This window comes from Dreissena polymorpha, chromosome 13 (assembly GCF_020536995.1).
Source record: "Dreissena polymorpha isolate Duluth1 chromosome 13, UMN_Dpol_1.0, whole genome shotgun sequence".
NCBI classification, from domain to species: domain Eukaryota; kingdom Metazoa; phylum Mollusca; class Bivalvia; order Myida; family Dreissenidae; genus Dreissena; species Dreissena polymorpha.
This window is the reverse complement of record NC_068367.1, coordinates 14,332,836-14,347,475: the sequence shown is the minus strand read 5'-3', so window position 1 is coordinate 14,347,475 and position 14,640 is coordinate 14,332,836. Positions and strand designations below refer to the sequence as shown.

At 36.6% G+C, this 14,640-nt stretch overlaps 1 protein-coding gene across 3 annotated transcripts in view; it reads right to left on the bottom strand.

Annotated features, from left to right (window-relative positions):
* Positions 1 to 4,293: 4,293 nt before the first annotated feature.
* Positions 4,294 to 14,640, bottom strand: part of LOC127856290 (uncharacterized) — a 31,300-nt gene continuing 20,953 nt past the window's right edge. For all 3 annotated transcript variants that reach the window (XM_052392391.1, XM_052392390.1, XM_052392392.1), the window contains exons 3-9: positions 12,615 to 12,714; positions 11,561 to 11,826; positions 7,735 to 7,848; positions 6,968 to 7,045; positions 6,394 to 6,466; positions 6,040 to 6,164; positions 4,294 to 5,404 (exon numbers count right to left, since the gene is read on the bottom strand). In XM_052392391.1, coding sequence (XP_052248351.1) covers positions 5,013 to 5,404; positions 6,040 to 6,164; positions 6,394 to 6,466; positions 6,968 to 7,045; positions 7,735 to 7,848; positions 11,561 to 11,826; positions 12,615 to 12,714 — 1,148 coding nt within the window. In that variant the 3' untranslated portion in view covers positions 4,294 to 5,012. The remainder of the gene's footprint in view (positions 5,405 to 6,039; positions 6,165 to 6,393; positions 6,467 to 6,967; positions 7,046 to 7,734; positions 7,849 to 11,560; positions 11,827 to 12,614; positions 12,715 to 14,640) is intronic.

Below are 14,640 nucleotides of genomic sequence, written 5' to 3'. Positions count from 1 at the left end.
TGGAAATAATTCACAGAACGAGCTCATATTTAATAGTAACAAGCAAATAAAAATGGTTCAATCATTTATCTATTTCGGCATTGTACTATCAAGTGTGGGTCATTTATACAAACTACATGTACACAAAACTTATCCAATAAAGACTTAAAGGCTATGGGCTCGCTTTTTTAAATCATCAAAGATATGCATGTTCCTGTACAAATAATGTTGAATTTGCTTGATTCGTTTGCTACTTCAATACTGTGTAATGCGTGTGAAGTTTGAGGATTTTCAAATGCTGAGGATATTGCTAGTTAAGAGAATATTTTTTAAACGAATACTTGGTGTCAAAATAATTACTCCTTATTCAGTAGTTTACTGGGAACTAAGGCGATACCAGTGATATATAAATCGCTACGTACGAATAATACAATCTTGTATGAAATTGTACACTGTTGTGAGAAACGATGCAAAACATATTATACAATGCAACATTTGGATAACCAAAGTGCGGGACCTGCTTTAAAATACTGGTTTTGTAGATATATGTATGTATCCAGAGTCAGTAATTCAAATGTATTTATTCCTATACATAAAAGAAGACTTATCGATATCTACATAGCTGTGTGGAGAACTGATTTGAATGTAAAAAATCATTAACTTTATACATAAAATTGAAACGTCGATTTGAATTGAATGATTACATTATCATAATCCAAAACTTTAATTTAAAAATAGATATATCAGACTTTTGTCCCATATGTTAAAAAATGAATCTGGGAGACAAATAAATGTTCCTATAAACGAAAGTAAATGTGGTATATGTAACTTAAAGGATATCTAAGACGAGTATCATTTTGTAATTGTATTCACTCTTTCTACCGATATTATAACAAATGTTTATCGACAAATTCTATTATAACCGAACTAGAATGCATAAATTTATACTTTTGTTAACAAATACTTACACTTATGTCCAAACTCAACTCGCGATATATTGTAAAAATGCTTTTAAATGAAAACTGAGGCATTGAATGCAAATTAATGAAATTACTTTAGTGCATTTTTAACACCTTGCTATGTACCACGTTAGTCACTTTCGCATTAACATGCACGTGTTTATTTCCCATATATTGACGTTTTCGTATTTATAACGATGAACTGGGGTTGTTCAAGTTATAGTAATAAACGTTCTGTTCTGTTCTGGTCTGCACGCATTGATACTCGCCGGTATTTTTGGAAGCCTGCAGTAAGTTTTCTTCAGCAGCACGTACTTTGTGACGCCCAGCGCTTGGTATAACAGCTCCTCAGACAAAAACCAAAAGAAAAATAATAAAAAAGACTGATTTATTAGCCAATGTTCAATGTTTATGTAAGCACAAAACGATTTTCAATAGTTTCAAACTGTTGGGTCGAAAATTATGGAAGACGAGTTGCAAGATGGTTTTTAATCACATCGCATAGTACCAAAATAGAGCGATTATTTTGAATGATGATGCAAACTGGGTGATATAAAAATATAATACCCAAACTGTAAATAAAAAGTATAACGTTTATCTTTAATCAGTCAGAATTTAATGTAACTTAAAATCGGCAAAGAAATTGTTAGTGACAAAACAGTTTCTCTTTGTTAAAGCAATTTTAAGAAATAGGATATTTACTTAATAATCGATTGTTATTCCCTTACTATATTTCATTTCAACTGTTGTAAAAGAGAACACATTAACAATTTCTCTTTTCACCTCCTTAAATTTAAAGCAAATATGGTCGCCAAATAGTTGTTAAATATTTCGAGTTGCCTAAGAATGTTTGTAGGAATGGAAACAACTGACGCGTATAAGAGGCCAGCGCCAGCCGCCACATGGTGGGCTTTTAACCGTATTATAAAAATATGTTGCTTCCGGATCTATATATATATATATATATATATATATATATATATATATATATATATATATATCAGTACAATATTTTAGAAAAGTTGAATATTTAATCTTTGTTAATTATTATTAGAACACTTAAAGAGAAACTTGGATTCTGCCGTATCTCAAAAGAAGTTGCTATGATGATGAAACTCATAGAAACTCTCCTCTTACTCCTACAACATGAACGTGGTAAATACTGTTATTTTTAGGTGACAAAGCTATTTGTATATGTAGGATGGTTATTTGTAACCATCTGGTTCGCATATTATACAAATGATTGCTTCAATATATATATTTTAAATACATTTAACAGTATTATCTGGACTGCGAAAGCTCTTCATGTATAACTTGATATTGAAATATATATTTTATAGTGATTATCATTAGCCCAGTCAAAGCAAAGTATAAAATTCAGACACTAATGTAATAACAAACGAAGTGCTCGAGATTATGCAAATACAAGAAAAGATTGGGACATTGGAAGAATTATGGAATCAAACAGACTTAAAAGGCCTTTGAAAAAGGTGTGAAGACGATGATCCGAAACACCAACTTATTGAGAGAGGGTAGTTAGTTTTATGTATACCTAAAACTACACTTCAAAGTTTAAATAGTTTTGAAGAAACTCCAAATTATCTTCATTTTAAATCACCAATCTGGAAATTATATTTTGGTCGGGGATACCAGGCTGCAGGATCACGTGACTTTGTTAAAAGATGTTAACACAGGTTTTTTGGTGAAAAGGCCCCTTTAAGGAGTACAAGCTGTCTTCGAATATTCATATTCAGCCAAAATTATTAACAACAATAATTGATAAATACCTAAGTTTACTTGTATAGATCTGTTAACAATTTCGCGGTTATGTTGTGCATATACTATTATCTCCCCATGCAATCTTAAACTGTTTATATATATAAAAAGATGTCTGCATGTTGAATCATTGTTGAATATGTGACGCTATAACTCATTAACGATCAAATCCAAATAATACAATTACTCTTTGTTAATATTTCAGAATTAATTTACATTGTTTAGTGAGATGCAATAGTTGTTGATATTGCTTTCAGTGCGTTTATGCAAGGCAGTACCTAAGATACCAAAATACACCGATAATAGATTTAATCTACGTCATGGCAGCACATATTAACAGCGCTAGCATCTGCTAGTTAGTTATAACTTACGCAAGCTTATTCTTTAGTTTTCAAGACTAAATTTCTCTATTCGAGATTCTTGTTACGGTATCATTGATTGAATTATATATTTGTTTCTGCATTGCGTATAATTTTAATATCTATATCATTTGAATCAGTCAACTAAGTACGAAATCATCGTGTTTTTTTCCAGCTCATAATAGCAAAAAATGTTATATCCGGGATGGGTACCTAACTTAACAACATAAGTATGTATTATGTATTATTTGACAAAACCAATAACACAATTTACAAGCCAATTTGTCAGTCGACTGGATAAATCGCAAAACTTTGAACCATCCAACCCAACGTCTCGCTGAGTAGACTTAATCTCCCTAAATGCAGTATGAATAAAGCTGCAATACAGCATATTGCACAAATAATGCAGCTGAGTGTTGAATGAATCATTCTTTCAAGGTTGTCCTTCGTAAATTTTGACAACCAAAAATTTTCATTCGCTACACTGTAAAACAATGTCTGGTAATTGATTCGTTTGCGTTACTAAATTAAGAGTTGGTACACAAATATGATTGCAAATTTGACAAAACAAAACGTCTTATTAGGATGTACAGTACAATAGCAGCTTATTTATGGTTTATAGCGATTGTAAATTTTTATCAATTAATTTAAGAATGTGAAAAGTGAGAAGTATACCGGACAACATTGCTCTTACAAATATTTCGTCTTGTTATTGAGAATAAACAATCCACTTATAATTGTGGTTTTTGAGGCGCTGTCCCTAAATAGCACTTGCCAATTTACTGCAGTGTAACCTACAGTGTAACTCAAGCCCAAAAATGCCAGCGGAAAATACGACACTTATGGGTAATTATTTCATAAAGTGGATTAAAACAAACAATCGAATTGAAAGCTGATGTAGAGTGATGGAAATGGTTTCCGACTCGCCGACCGGACATAGAGACTAGCTGAACCCTACTGAGAACTGGTTGTTTCCGGCAGACGGTGGGGGTGGGGCGGAAATGAAACCAACTTATTAAGATTCCGCCTTTATAGTATCGATAATTATGTTTAAAACTAAATAAGGAAGGTGACATTCATGAAGTCGCTGCATGATGTAATGTTTAATTAAAAGTTAAGTTGTAGACAACGCTAAAACTAGTAAATCAGTAAATAATCTGTTTCCGTGTTCAAATATACCAGTTGTTCGAATTTAAATGGGAACACAGTTAATATATCGGTATGTTTTAAATGAACTTTTATTTAAATATTCAAATAATTATTTACACAGCGACACAATACTTTAAATATAGTTCCCAATGTACATTAAAACATATCATACTGTCCACGCAACTGACTTTGCAAACTTAGCCCTGGCGTAAAGTGATTACCTATTAATTGGCTGTTTTATATTACATCTTGATAGTATAGTGCCGTAAATGAACAATACATCTTAAGATGTAGTTTGAGATCGTTTACAGCCGCTTGTCCATGGTTGTCAACGTCTCATTAAACCTTCGCGGATTCAAACGGTTCGTACAATTCATTTTCAACGCATATGTCGTCATCAGAATCCGACTCTGAGGTCACCAAAGTTCTCTGTTGACCTTGAGAGCAAAGAAACGGATGTGTTTTTTTCACATCGTTGTCGGCGTACGGGATTTTTTCGCTCACGGGCTTTTCACCGACGTTCGATTTCTTAGATTGGTTTACTTTGTCTTTTGAGTATTTTGTGTGCGGAACAGCTTTGGAATGAGCATCTTTTGAGTGGGAGTGTGGAACATAATCTGGCTCGACGAATCGTTTGTGAGACATATCTATATACGTTTTCTCAATTTTCTCCGCCTTCTTTTGAACCTCTCCCTCGAGCTTTTCCGCCCTTTTCCGAACCTCTCCCGCGGGCTTTTCCGCCTTTGTCCGAACCTCGCCCTCGGGCTTTTCCGCCTTTTTAGGCACATCCTCACACTCGGCGTAAATGTTGCTCGCATTGGAAAGTTTCTTCTTGAACATGTAATCCACAGACGGCCCCGCCATTTACCTGATTCCGCGCGTTCTTACTCGCCACGGAACTCTTTTCCGTTTTAGCGTCCTTTACGTCAGAGTCTTCCACCTCAACGTGTATGGACTTGTAGACGTTCGGTTTGGCAGGCAGCTCTCGCTTCGAGTTGTCAACGGAGCGCTTGTTGGCGAGTGGCGGCTTCGACTTATCCTTGTTATCGCCGCTGAACTCCTCTATTTCTGCGTACGTCGAGTAGACCGGGTTTCCGCCGCCGGCGCTGCACTCGGGCGACACCTCGTCGGCTACCACGCTGTAGGACGATTGCACCGTCAGCCCGACAACCGCGTCAGCTTCTGTTGAAGATACGATTGACACTCGTTTAAGAACAAAGTTGAGCATCGCATTGGAAAAACAGGGCTTAAAGCATGTGCGTAAAGTGTCGGAAGATCAACCTGCGCCGTCCGTACAGGTAACTCAGGGGCGATACTTTCCGCCTAGACTGGATTTTCGTTTAGAAGACACTTCCTTAAAACGAAAAATCGATTAAAGCGGACATTGGCGTCCCTTATTAGCCTGTGCGGTCTGCACAGACTGACCTGGGATGACACTTTACGCACAAGCATTAAACCACGTTTTCCCAGAGCGAAGGAAATATGGGAGTCTTTTTAAATACTAGTAATTGACAATAATTCGTATTTAAGAGCGATTACCATGTAACACATCGTTTCATATATATTTATAGTTCAATAACGATCTTTATCTAAATAATACGTTAATATCAACCGACCCTCTAACTAGCATGTTAGCTGAAATCGGACGGTACAATTACAAAAAATGTTCAACTTGATTGTATATACATGCACAAGCGAAATGAAATGTAAGACGCAGTAAAAAACGTGATGCCGTCTCCATGTTTTGTGCAGATAATCATACGTGCGTAAATATACATAAGTGTTTTTAGCACCGCGCTTAATACCCATCACCGTACCGGAAGTGCTCTGTCTCTCTGGCAGCGGCCGCTTCTGGATGTCGCTGCAGTTGTTCTGAGAGGTGGAGGTGGGCAGGCCGCTCATCACGGAGTCCTTTGCGCTCACCGCCGCCGACATCCGGTATCTGAAACAAACAAGACAAATGAGCGTTATTGCACAATTTTGTATTTTCGCGTACACGCGCCGCTCTGATTAGATATTCCGCCCTCGTTATTTTTCAAGAAGGCGTCTTTATTGAACATTGTGCTTCACGTAAAACGCTTTGATAAAATAATCCGCCGCCATTGCTTTTTAAGAAGGTGTCATTAATATTTTGTTTAAGCGTTTATACGGAAAAGTAAATTTTTACAAACCTGGCGTAAATGACCGCTACGACTATCACCACCAGCAACACCAAGACCGCCACAGCCAGGCCGATGTAGGTTACTATGGAAACAGAAAGTAATAATTGTGAATTAATTATAATAATTATGTTTTTTATTACTTTTTATAATAATCATCATTATTACGTTCAAAGATCTAGTAATGATCTTTCAAACATTGATAATGTAATACTTGTTCCTTAATCAATCAATTTTGCGGTAATATGTATTAAATAAATGCAGTTTTCATTTCCACTTTTAATAAAATCTTAATGGATCTTGGTCCTGTGACATGTGTCGTTGAATTACACATAGACCACTATTTGTTTTTTAACCCTTTGCATGCTGGGAAATTTGTCGTCTGCTAAAATGTCGTCTGCTGAATTTCTAAAATAAGCATTTTCTTTGATTTTTTTCAAAGAATACTATCAGAATAGCAAACAGTTTAGATCCTGATGAGACGCCACGTTCTGTGGCTTCTCATCTGGATCCAAACTGTTTGCAAAGGCCATCAAAATTCGGTTCCAGCACTGAAAGAGTTAAACAAAAATCGGTATACGTTTACCATAGTCCGCTTGCTCGTCCTTTGCTCCGGCTGGTGACGTCACTATGACGTCATCGTATGGTGCGTCTGTTGTCGCGTCTAGATTTAAGTACAAACACTATGTTTTAAAAGAGTGTCTTGGCATATGATTGCAATTGCTGCTTATAATATGAACCCATATAACATTCTTAATATGTATATACTATATCGACAGATCTACGTTCAGTATTGTGTTTGGTATAAACAATAAAAATCCAACAATATGCACCCACATTTTCTTTACTTCTATCCTTTTAACTTAATTTGAACCTCCATATTTAAATCACCCAAACAAACATGTGTATGTATAGAATGCTAAACACAAGAATTACTGGTAAGATCGATTAATTTGATTTCTTTTGAAGTTTCCAATTATGCACGACAGTCAATCAATCCGAAATATATTGTGAATTTGTTGATGTGTTTTATCGAAAGCCTTCGGAATTGGCCCATATAGAATTTGTGGCTGCATGGTTGGTCAAAATTATGTCATAGGGCTCTAAGAGGGGTTTTATGTGACCCACGTTTTGAGAAAACTGTGCTTAAAGCATGTGCGTATAGTGTCGTCTCAGATTAGCCTTTGCAGCTCACACAGGCTAATCAGGGACGCCACTTTCCACTAAACTTGATTTTCGGTTCAAGGGGCTTCCTCAAAACGAATAATTTCGGAAAGTGTCGTCCCTGATTAGCCTGTGCGACCATGCAGAAAGCCAGATTTCCCCAAAACGAGGTTCATTTTAATTGCATACCTGTCGCATTACGTACTTCCGGCGGCCTGTACTCAAATTGGTCCAGCAGTTGCAAATTACAGATGTGGTCCCTTTTGAACATGGATACCAGCGATAGGTCTTCAACTCTTACAACTGAAAAGGGAAAAATCAACGCTAAATGTAAACCTATTAATTTTATTAAGATTGCATCGACAACGTAAGGCTTAATGAAACTCTATCGAGTTTATATTTAAAATTCTGTTCACTTTAATATTGATATAAGGAATAACAAATACTTTTATAATAAGTCTTTTTAGTAAAACTGGTTGAAATAAATACGTAATTTTATTATCCGTGAGACCGTCCGTCTCAAGTACATGAACATGTATTTAAGCTAGTAAATTGTTATAATAATACAAATGTAGTGAATAAAACAATACACAGCATACGCCGTTTTAAACAGTGCGTACCGAATACACATCTAGTACAAATATATCATTTTAATACATGTAGAACGTTTTCACTGTATCAGATGTAGAAAATACATCTTTTCAATCTGCCACACAGAACAGATCGAGAACACATGCCCCGTCAAACACAGCGTTTGTCTTAAAAACGAGACAAAGCGTTCTTTACAAGTTTTCCATCCGGCCCACGTAACGACGGTAACGTAAATAATTACGCTTCACACCGCCCTACGTATATTGACAGACACGGAGGGATTCGGCCGGTTTCAAGTACAGTAAAAACTAGACTACCAAACACGTTCATATACAGGTTCTAGGAGACCCACAATTCGGCGAACAAATACACGAACTGCAGAGACTTGCAAACAAAAATGGATGAATTAAAAAAGTTACATACCGGTGCCCACAAGATGCTGGATTAGATAATTAAAAAAGCGTAAAAGTGAATATTACAGGTAATCTATTTATGAATGCATTTTTAACATAGCCAAACTACTCAGAAGTTACATTAAACCGTTCGCCTAAAATAGTTAATGGCTGTGCCGAACAAAGCACTACAATGAAACTTTTCTATATAATCGGAAATGAATTGAAAATCGTGTGCACGAGCACTGTGTACATTTCCACGAAATGCTGCAACTTTTTTCTTTCTGTTTCTTCATTCTGGTTTTCTTAAACAGTAGTACCGGTAAACCACTATATCGTTCATTCTGCAAAAGCCATTAAGACATATATTTCCACGCCTACCTGTGAAACCCACGAAGCGAACATTTGGCGGAGCTCGGTGTTTATTTCCCGGTAACTGCATAGGAAAAGCATGCGATCATTTCGCAAACCTAGCAGTACGTTTTGAATACAGTATAAACAGATTTTGAGCGTGCGCATGGAAGCGAAGACAAAGTTTGATGTGAAGTTTGGCACTTTTTTCGAACATGAATGGCAACGTAATGCAGGAGTTCATCTATAAAGAGCAACTACGGGGTTATGTTATAAATCAATTCCACCAAGATAAATCCATACAAATGTTTTTAAATTTATTTCAAGAAGGAAACCTGAAAGTTAATATTTAAATATATAAACCGATAAGACTTTGAACTTGGTACAATGCATGAAATACCTTATTATCAAGTTGTTGAGACTAATATTTGAGTTATCATCCCACTACGAAAGATAGCATATGACATGCGTGATAAAGACGCATGTGTACATCTATAAATATAGCATAATACACAGGACGATATTTGATAAAAACAAATAAGTAATTATGACAGAAAAAAACACACACACAAAGGTGGAATCGAACTCACGACTTAGGCGTCATACGAGGAAATCAAAGTATACAGCAATTAAAATGCTTGGTAAGAACTACACCGTTAACCCTTTGCATGCTGGGAAATTTGTCTTCTGCTAAAATGTCGTCTGCTGAATGTCTAAAATTAACATTTTCTTCGAATTATTTTTAAAGAATATTATCACAATAGCAAACAGTTTGGATCCTGATGAGACGCCACGTTCTGTGGCGTCTCATCTGGATCCAAACTGTTTACAAAGGCCTTTAAAATTCGGCACCAGCGCTTAAAGGGTTAACTATGGTGAAGTCCATAAAGAGTGTTTCCTCTAAAAATCTAGAAACAAGACCGCAGGTCGGACCACCCTTTTACCTTTTTTTGTAAAACAAAATTTCCTCGATATATTTCCCATTTTAATAATGATGTTTAGAAACTGAACTCTTCCGTATTAAACATTTCTGTCTGTTGTATGTCAATCTTAATTTAAGGAATATGATCGAATGTATACGGAATACCGTTAGTGCCAACGTGGTAACACATTAAAATCCAGAGGGCTACAATGTGATAGTGCGACAGTACGATGGCGACAATGCGATAGTACATTAGCGAAAATGCGATAGTACGATGGCGACAATGCGATAGTACGATGGCGACAATGCGACAACGCGATAGCACGATGGCGACAGTGCGACAATACGATGGCGACAGTGCGATAGTACAATGGCGACAATGCGATAGTCATATCGTACTGTCGCTATCGTATCATCGCATTGTCGCCATCTTTCTGTCGCGTTATCGTACTGTCGTCATCGTATTATCGCATTGTCCCCATCGTACTATCGCACTGTCGCCATCATATTGTCGCACTGTGGTCATCGTATTATCGCATAGTCGCCATCGTACTCTCGCATTATCGCCATCGTACTATTGCACTGTCGCCATCGTATTGTCGCACTGTCGTTATCGTATTATCGCACTTTTGCACTGTCGCCATCGTACTATCGCACAGTCGCCATCGTACTATCGCACTGTCGCCATTGTATTGTCGCACTGTCGCCATCGTACTATCGCGTTATCGTACTGTCGTCATCGTATTATCGCATTGTCGCCATCGTACTATCACTCTTTCGCAATCGTATTGTCGCACTGTCGTCATCATACTATAGCATTGTCGACATCGTACTATCGCACTATTGCATTGTTGCCCTCTGGATTTTAATGTGTAACCAAGATGGCCCTAACGGTATTCCGTAGCATTAATTATCGAAAACACAGCCTCGATCACCAAAATTGTTAAGGCTTGGTAAGGAAAAATAAGGCTCAGTCGGGTTCTAGTAAAGACAAACTTTACATGGCCTTGAAGCCATTTTCATTCATTTTTCAATTTCATTCATTCACGATAAAATGGTTAACACTATTGTGTCCAAATAATCTAATTAACCTAGGTTAATGCTGTGAAACATAACCTCTAGATGTGCGCTAAAACGCACTTCAGACGCTTTTGGACTGAAATAAATTCTGTGTGATCATTATACCTCCCCCACCCATCACATCAAAAAAGAATTAACAAATAAACAATAATTCGGCCTACAAAATTATTTAAACCAGGCTGCGAAAAATTATCAGTCTATGGCCAAAATATATTGAGAAACGCATGTCAATTGAACAATTAATGCCGAATTGTTGTGTTTTGTGCTTTGGTTTTTGATGTACTCAGCTATATGAATCGAGTTAATATAAAACTTTATTGTAAACATTAACGATAATACAGAATACACGTTTCAGGTTTCGTATTTGATAAACCATATATGCTAAATAACATGTTTGTGTAAAAAATCATATTTAATATCGTATATTAACATGTTTCGTTATATAATCATATCATATTATCTCATTGAATTTGAGCATCCTATCCTTTCCTCGGCGAGCAAATGTTTTATACGGATTTAAAAATGTAAGTTCGAACTTAATTTACCAGCCTTGTGTGCATTATAATTTTCGTCATATATCTTTTTTAGAGATTGTTATTGTTAACGAGAACTTGGGGGTTCTACCACTAGACAACAAATCAGCTCGTCTTGGTTAAAAGGTATAAGTAGCATTACTTACCATGATATGAAAGCCAGAATCGAATTCCGTCGTTGTTGGTGTCGAGAAGCAAAAATATGTCGACGTCACTGCACGCGCTTATGACGCCATCCCAGTCGCGCGTGTGACAAATCGGGAACGTGGGGAAGCGCAAGTTGCACGTGGATTTCGAGGAAAAGTGGAGCCCACCCTTACACGTGATCGGATTGTCGGACTTGGTGAGCACATCGTACAGGAATATGTGCACATAGTAACCCTCGGGCACGTGTATCTTCCACCGAAACGTGCTTAAGAAGAAATCGGGAGCTTTTTTGTAGTATAATTAAGGATCTTCTATTGTAGAGTACATAGGGATCGTGGAAAATGTTAGATCTGTTTTGTGTATTTACTTTCTTTAAGAGTTCTATCAACGTTGGTTACGATATCGGTGTTATTTAGGGGCCTTTTCATATATTTTGGCATGTATTGAAAGTTGTACTGAAATGGTTAATATTGATAAATGCCAACATTGGATCTAAAAAGCTACAGTAAAAACAAGAATAAAATTAAAGAAAGAAAAAAAGTTACCCTGAACTGGGACCACTGACCCCTGGAGTTAAAGTCTATCGTTTAGACTACTCAGCCATACGTGCTCATTCAATGAGCGATGTATTTTATACTTTATAAAAGCAATCCTCGTAGTATCCCAAAAATATAAGGACAACAACAGAACTCTCCAAATTATTTAATGTTTTCGCGTTGCAACGCTTTATAATTTTCAGGTTTTTAAATCGTCAAAAGATGCATATAATGGCTATATTGGACTATGGTAAATGTTCAGTATTACTGTTTCCTCACAAATATCATAACTACAACGAAAATGCGCGATTCTGAAACATTTTTTTTTATTTTGTCAATTTACCAAAGCGTGAAAAGGCCTCTTGAAATGTCCGAGTATATGCAAAATGTATACAGAAATAAAACTATAGACATTGCTTAATTATTTACTGCCATTATAGATAACTTTATTACAATGTATGATTATTATTTCAAAAGAGCTCAAATACATTAATGTGACTATGTATTTTGTGCTTACCTGTAGCGGGTCTCCGTCGGGTAGTTGAGGCTTATTATAAATCCAGAGGGTGCCCGAAAGGTTTGAAACTCATTCTCATAGGTCTTGTTTATCATTGACTCTGGAAAGAATAATAAATTTTGTCATTCAATCAGATTGTTATTAACAATTCATAGTATAATGCAATTGAAAGCAGTATCTGGTGATAATAATAAATAATATCTAGAGCTTTGTCACAGACGTGACGAATACCCCCACATGCCGCATTGACACAGAATGTTTTGCATGTTGTATTCACAAAAATACATCAGACACCATGCTCAATATTTAAAGCGCACTAAGCGACCTAGTTTTTGACCCGGCATGGCCCAATTTTGAACTTGGCCTACACATCATCTAGATACAACTTCTGACCAAGTTTGGTGAAGATCAGATGTAAACTACTTGAATTAGAAAGCGGACACCATGCTGAATGTGTAAAATGTACTACGTGACCCCATGACCTAGTTTTTGATCTTGCATGGCCCACGTTCGAACTTGGCCTTAAGATCATCTATGTTAAACTTCTGACCAAGTTTGGTGAAGATCAGATTAAAACTACTTGAAATAGAGAGCGGACACCATGCCGAATGTTAAAAAACGCAATAAGTGACCCTGTGACCTAGTTTTTGACCCGACATGACCCATATTCGAACTTGGCCTTAAGATCATCTAGATACAATATCTGATCAAGTTTGGTGAAGATCGGATGAAAACAACTTGAATGAGGGAGCGGACACTTAATACAGACCAACAGACCGACAGACCGACAGACCGACAGACCGACCGACAAGCTCACTCCTATATACCCCTCTAAACTTCGTTTGTGGGGGTAATACAAATTTTGTCATTCAATCAGATTGTTATTAACAATACCTAGTATAATGCAATTGAAAGCAGTATCTTGAACAGGTGTCACGTAATTGTCATGTTGGTATGTCATGTTCCATTTATTTGTATACTCTCTTTGGTAACATTCGGCGCTGAAAGGCTGCCGAGAGAAAAACTAATAAACTGACGTTCCATTCACTAGCACAGTCATTCACATGTTAACAAGCATATTGATTCAACCATTCACTCGAACATCCACTCAACCATTCACGCCCACATCGCCTGACCCATTCACTTGCATATCCACTCAATCATTTACTTGCACATCCACTCAACCATTTACGTACCAATCGTCTGACCCATTCACTTGCACACCCACTCAACCATTTACTTGCACATCCACTCAACCATTTACTTGCACATCCACTCAACCATTTACTTGCACATCCCCTCAACCATTCACTTGCCCATCCATTCACATATTCACTCAAACATTCCTTATTCATCCACTCACACATTCCCTCACACATCCAATCATTAAGTCACCCTCACATCTACTCACCTATTCACTTGCAAATCCACTCACCCATTTAATCGCATGCACAGACACGCATTCACTCGCACATTCACTAATACATTCACAAGCACATCAACTCACCCATTCACTCGCACATCCACATTCCCTTAGCACAGCGTTTTTTGTCGTATTAATTCAATTCATTTTGTAATTTATAACTTTTTTATTTTCGTGCACGAACCGCATGTAATTTTATTCCAATAAGCATTCGACAAGTGTCTTCGAATACTACATTCAAAATAAAATTTAAGAATACCTACAAACAAATCGTTGATATACATGTATGCTCACATGATTTGTTTTCTATGTTAATACTTTGTTGTGATGTGTCTGATGTGATTTATTTTGAAAGATTGATTTTTGTATCATATTTTGCATATTTTGTATTATCATAATCATCATCGTCATCATTATCATCATCGTCGTCGTCTTCGTCCACGTCGTCGGAATTGATAAGGAAGTTATATTGACATTTAACTGTATACCGGTAGTTCATTTTTTCCCTTGTATGTTCGTATGCATGTTTCAAAATAAATACTTGTGTTATGTTACTGAAGACCACATTGTAAAAAAGAAAACATTTCTTAATGTGAATTCTTC